The sequence below is a fragment of the Setaria viridis genome, chromosome 9 (genome assembly GCF_005286985.2).
Source record: "Setaria viridis chromosome 9, Setaria_viridis_v4.0, whole genome shotgun sequence".
NCBI classification, from domain to species: domain Eukaryota; kingdom Viridiplantae; phylum Streptophyta; class Magnoliopsida; order Poales; family Poaceae; genus Setaria; species Setaria viridis.
Genome location: NC_048271.2, coordinates 39856661 through 39862135, shown reverse-complemented (window position 1 = coordinate 39862135; position 5475 = coordinate 39856661). Strand labels below are relative to the sequence as shown.

At 43.8% G+C, this 5475-nt stretch overlaps 1 protein-coding gene across 1 annotated transcript; it reads right to left on the bottom strand.

Moving 5' to 3' along the window:
• Positions 1–1245: 1245 nt before the first annotated feature.
• Positions 1246–5009, bottom strand: LOC117839894 (arabinosyltransferase RRA3). Its single transcript, XM_034720325.2, has 2 exons — positions 4702–5009; positions 1246–2733 (listed from the first exon to the last, which is right to left on the bottom strand). The coding sequence occupies exons 1-2, from the start codon at positions 4894–4896 to the stop codon at positions 1648–1650; spliced, it is 1281 nt and encodes a 426-aa protein (XP_034576216.1). The 5' UTR covers positions 4897–5009; the 3' UTR covers positions 1246–1647.
• Positions 5010–5475: the final 466 nt, after the last annotated feature.

Below are 5475 nucleotides of genomic sequence, written 5' to 3'. Positions count from 1 at the left end.
CTGCCGCACCGAGCGAGCCTAACTCCGGGGAAATGAGGATTTTTGCCACACCCCAGGAGCCGGGCTCGGATCCCCTTTTGCACGCCATGGGCTAGACCCACTACCAAGCTCAGGCAACCAATCACGTTTCCGGGAGCTTGGGCAGGGGTGATGCGCCCAAGCAATCACGCACGTAGTATCAGGTTAGCATCTGCCATCTGGCAGTTGGCACGATGCCGCTACCAGAAAAGGCGTGGCAGCGTGTGAAGAGAAGACCATCCAGGCATCCAGCCGGGGAAACGGTTGCCAGGAAGATAGGCAAAATGTGCCGAAGAAGCAGGGGGCCTGCAGGAGTATGCGCGAGACTGGGTCGAACAAATGGGCATATGCTGGGAATCTACATGTTCCCCACGTTGCTGTTTGGTCAAGCGACGACGTGGCAGAAACAAACAAGAGATCGCATCACGTAGCCTCGTAGGTTCACATCACGGCAGGACGAGAAAATCCGGTGCCCAAACCCTGTCCACAGCAGTGTTTCAACTGTGGATAATACGAAACTTCCATTTCATCCGTATCAAAACTGTAGCTGCTGGTTCTCATTCACATGCAAACCACGGCACAAAGAAACGACACCATCAAAGCATCTAGCTGGTACTAGGTCGGAGTATGTGGCAACCGCCTCTGGACCTGTTCGCTTCAGCTTATAAGCCAGCTGAAAAGTTGAAACGGCTGATTTGTTGTGAGAGGGAAACACTGTTTGGTGGCTGATAAGCCGGCTGAATAAGCTGAAGCGAACAGACCCTCCATTTCCTTCCGATGTCAAGAACTCAGATAAGGCTGCATTGGTACGGCTCTAGCCTAAGCTCCCTTTTACAGTATACTCACTCCGTTTTAAATTGTAAATCGTTTTAGATTTTCTAAGTTCATAAATCTACACCTACACTATATAGGTGCATAGTAAAAATGATCTACAATTAGGAACGGAGAGAGTACAACCCTACTCGGTACTGTATCATGAAGCCAAACTGATGAAGGAAATGATCAAATGAACTAAAAGCGAGAAAGGTAAAGCCGGTGAAGGCAGTTTCTTTAGCTTCACCGGCGCTACAGTACATGGTGATGCTTCGAGCTGTGCCAAACAACATGTTCCCCACACTGTTTTCGGGGTCAGCGGCAGGAAAACGGCAGAAATGAACAAACCAAGATCACATCAGTTTTCGATAGATTCGAAGGTTTCAAATCATGGAGGACAAAAAGAAAATCCGGTGCTCAAACCCTGTCCACAGCAGTGTGTGGATAATGCCGAGAATTTTTAATCCGTATCATCATCAAAACTGTAACTGGTTCTCAAACTCACAGGCAAACCACGATACAAGGAAACGCCAGCATCAAAGCATATAGTGGTGTCGAAAGCTCAGATAAAAATGAAAAATGTGATCAGCCATCTAAGCTACTCCATGTTCACTACAGAACTGTTGAGGTTAGTAGAGACTAAGGCGACGTCCAAATAGCTCAAGCTCAAAGGATCCATATGGCACTCGACCATCAAACATTCTCGCGGGCAAGAGGATCCCATCGACCCATCCTAATGCCAAAACAATCCCACAGCCACAAGGATATAATAGCAGGTATATATTTCTTTCTGTACCAGAAAAATCTGCAATTTCCTCATTCTGACCCATCAGGGAAACGTTGCAGCGCATCTTGCTTTCCATTCACATAGAACTCAACAACAGCTTTCATCCGATCTAACTTGTCAGGATGATAGTTCAAATGCACAATCACTGGCTTTAACTTCCTGAGCTGAGCGTCTTTCCTCACAGTTTTGAAGAGAACTTTGCTGTTCATGAAGAAATATATATCCATGGTTCTCCTGGATGCATGAAGACCTTCATAACCTGGACGAGATGGGAAGAACAGTTCCTCATTGAAGACTGCTTGGTCCCATGCCTTCTCATGAGAAAGGCGGTAAGCTACACGATCCAGAAGTTCAATAGAAGGAATTGTTGGTCTTATGTAGAAAAAGCCGGAGTTGTAAACCCAGATCCGCATTGTGTGAGCATATCTGGCCCAACCCATAGATGGCTCATCAAACACGTCGTTGAAACCATAAGCTGTCATGTTGTTGTGGCCATCACTCATGGACTCTACATCAGAATCTCTGTAAAGGTGATCGAATGGGTTCCTCAGGAAAATAATATCAATGTCAGAGAGGAGAATACTATATCCGAGCTGCAAGAACTCCCTTAAAACACGAAACTTAAGTCCAGAAACGGCATGGTTCCCTCCAGTTTTTGCAATATTGTCAATTCCTTCATCAGGATCACGCCGGTAGACTGGAACACCTTTAGATTTGCAGAAGCTTTCTATATTGTCATCCAATGCCACAACTAGGAAGTTTGGAATACCAACTCGTTTGATATTGGTAAACCAAACTTCAAGCATCTCCCTCACGTTGGAGTTTGCCAATGCAACGATAAGTTCCTTTTTCACAGCAACTTCTTCCAGTATCTTGGCCAACCTGGGATTAACAGATTCATCAGGGATTACAGTTGGATTTGTTCTCAAAGCCTTGGCAGTTCCAAAAGGACCAGCCTTGTACAGGGTCTCATCTTTTCCTTGTCCAGCCAATTGAAGTTTCATGGATAGTTCGTTAATCTGCCTCCTCATTTCAGCATTCTGTCTCTCCAATGATACCAACTGGGACTTAAGGTTGGTAACTTGCCCTGTTGATTCACAAGCAGTTGAGTCAACCTGATGAATGAGCAGAATACCCATTGTATTAGTAATTTAGTATTAGAATTTAACTAAGGATGATACATCTAAACAAATAAGAATAAAAACTCAAGGTACAAAACACAAAGACGAAAACAAAGGTATTAACAGTACAGGTGTACTCATCAGTTAATTGTATAGCTATGTTGCTACTGTCAACATAAATGAAGTAAATAACTTAGCAAGGTAAACAACTACAAGGTTAAGTCACAATTAAGAAACAGAAGTTCCAGGAAGCCTTTGTTATGTCCATTTCTGTAGCTTAAAAAAGTCTAATTTGATCTTCAGTTGAAACAATATTTTATATTGAACAGACTAGTCTAGAACGCCAAGTGTTAGTAAATTGCAAGGAACAGACTAGAAACCACTTATAACTTACATACTAGCTATTCTATATATAAGCCATGTTTAGGCCATACCGATTACCGAGCTATACAAAAACTTTTACAACCACTTATTTTAATAAGAATAAAAAAGTTCAGTTATGTAGGTCCAGTACTTATTATCTTTAGAAATCAACAATTACAGCAAAACAATTGTTCGTACAAAAGAGCAATCGATAACAACCAGCCATTTAAAGAGCAGATCAATCCGCCACTTAATTCAAAATATCACTCCACAGCTTAAACAATGCATTAGAGTAGGTGGGAGTTTCATGTAGGCCTCATATAATGCCAGGAACCAATGAACAGCACCGGAAGATGCTCAAATGGTCATAGGTGAATTAAGCGTTCTCTTTTATGACAACAGATCAACGACATTCTTAAATTGTAGAAACTTTATTTTGCTATACTTTCTAGTTAGCAACATAGCATACAAAAATAACCGCAGACTTGGCTCATATTGGGACTCTAAGTTGAGCTCAACTTGAGTCCAATATGAACAAGCTCCTAATGCCATTCAAGCTGGACCTTGAGCCCTGATGATCACAGCATGAGCAGGCCTGAAAACATGTAAATGAAGAATCCCATGACAAAGTTTGATTGCTCAGCCAACCTCCCTGTAGCCCCATTCCTAACCATAGTTAAAACATAAGTCGCAGGTGAAAACCCATTAGCTTTGGGCACTTAAGCCTAATTTCAAAACCATCAAGTCACTACATCCCACTATAACTTGCTGATGCAGCCTCGACACCAGGCCCCCTATTCTAACAGACACAATGCTCCAGCACTCAGAAGATTTAGCATCCCACCAGAACGTTGGAGCTGCTTCCTATCCATCCGGTTATCAAATTTTCTGACAGTTAGTTTTGCAGAGGTATGCTTTATGTGACACTTGGGGATGGACCGGAGGAGGTTTAGCAAGGATTGAATCAAGGGCACCACAACAATTTTGGTACTGTGGCAATGAGGAATATAAGTGATCTCCATGTAGCTAAACATAATAAAGGTTGTCAACCATGGTACAATTCCTGATAATCTCAAATTGCAAGTTGCAACACAATCTAGGCACATGCAGCTATCAGATTCATTGGTCAGCATCCGGGTTTATCAGTACTCCTATCAATGACACTAACTAATCAAGAAACAAAACAAATGTTGAAACTGGGACCATTCCCACAAGGCCACAACAATTTTCTACAGATGCCAGAACTCAAACTCCATGCAGCCAACTCGATATACCAATAAGATAGTACCTGCTTAGTGTGTCTTTCGAACCATCCTTCAAAACAGGTGCACTAAACACCATTTTGGTAAAGTTAATGTAGGGAATTTTCTTGGATCTATTCATTGCGTGCTCTTAGAAATACACCCTTTAGGTCCCTTAACATCGTTCCTGGTTCATCGAAGGCAGTGATTCCCAATCACTTATTTTTTTTGAAACGAATTCCCAAATCACTTATCACTCAGGCGTCACGACGAGCACAATAACCACCAAGATCTCCGTTCTTTCTAACCAAGATGCAGGGCAGGTAAGAAACAAGAAAGAAAAAAGAAAGAGCAGTACGTGGCTGGACCAGTGGAGGGCAGAGGCAGAAGGGCGGAAGATGCCGTCGGGGTAGAGGAAGGCGCAGACACAGCCAAGCGCGACGCCGACAGCGACCGCCACCGCGATCCGGGACCCTCGTGACAGGGGTTTCCCGCCGCCGCTGCCGCCGCCCCGTAGCATGAGGGGACCGTCCCGCCGCCCGCCGAAGGCCATCCTGGAGATCTCGCCGGCGGCGCTGGGTGAGATCGGACGGGCAGCCGGCGGTGGGGCTTAGAGCTCCTTTTTCTAGTGGGAAAAAAATGATGGAAGTATGTGACGAGTTGGCGGATCTTTGCCTCGTGTACACCATTCATCTATGAATCAACGGACCGTATTCCATTAAGTGGATGGTTAGTTGCAAACAATCTAACTGGCTAGGGGTGACGCGCAATGTTGACACAGATATGTGCCAAACAGCGAGCATTAGTGATAAGATTTCTTTCTGGAACCTATTCATCCCGATTTGAGTCATTGACTGAGCTAGATTTATTTAAGAATTTAACGAGTGGTAGGTAACATAACGATCGACAGCGAGGTATTCGAGGTGTTCATAGGGGTGAATTACATGTATATGCGTGCCAAACAGCGAGCATTAGTGATAAGATTTCTTTCTGGAACCTATTCATCCCGATTTGAGTCATTGACTGAGCTAGATTTATTTAAGAATTTAACGAGTGGTAGGTAACATAACGATCGACGGCGAGGTATTCGAGGGTGAATTACATGTATATGCGTTTTGTACCGTATTTGGAA

Bases quoted from the DNA above. Each gene is read 5' to 3' on its own strand.
- LOC117839894 (XM_034720325.2), bottom strand. From the start codon at position 4,896: ATGGCCTTCGGCGGGCGGCGGGACGGTCCCCTCATGCTACGGGGCGGC. The intron at 2,734-4,701 runs GTACTGCTCTTT...CTCATTCATCAG, and splicing joins CCCTCCACTGGTCCAGCCAC to GTTGACTCAACTGCTTGTGA.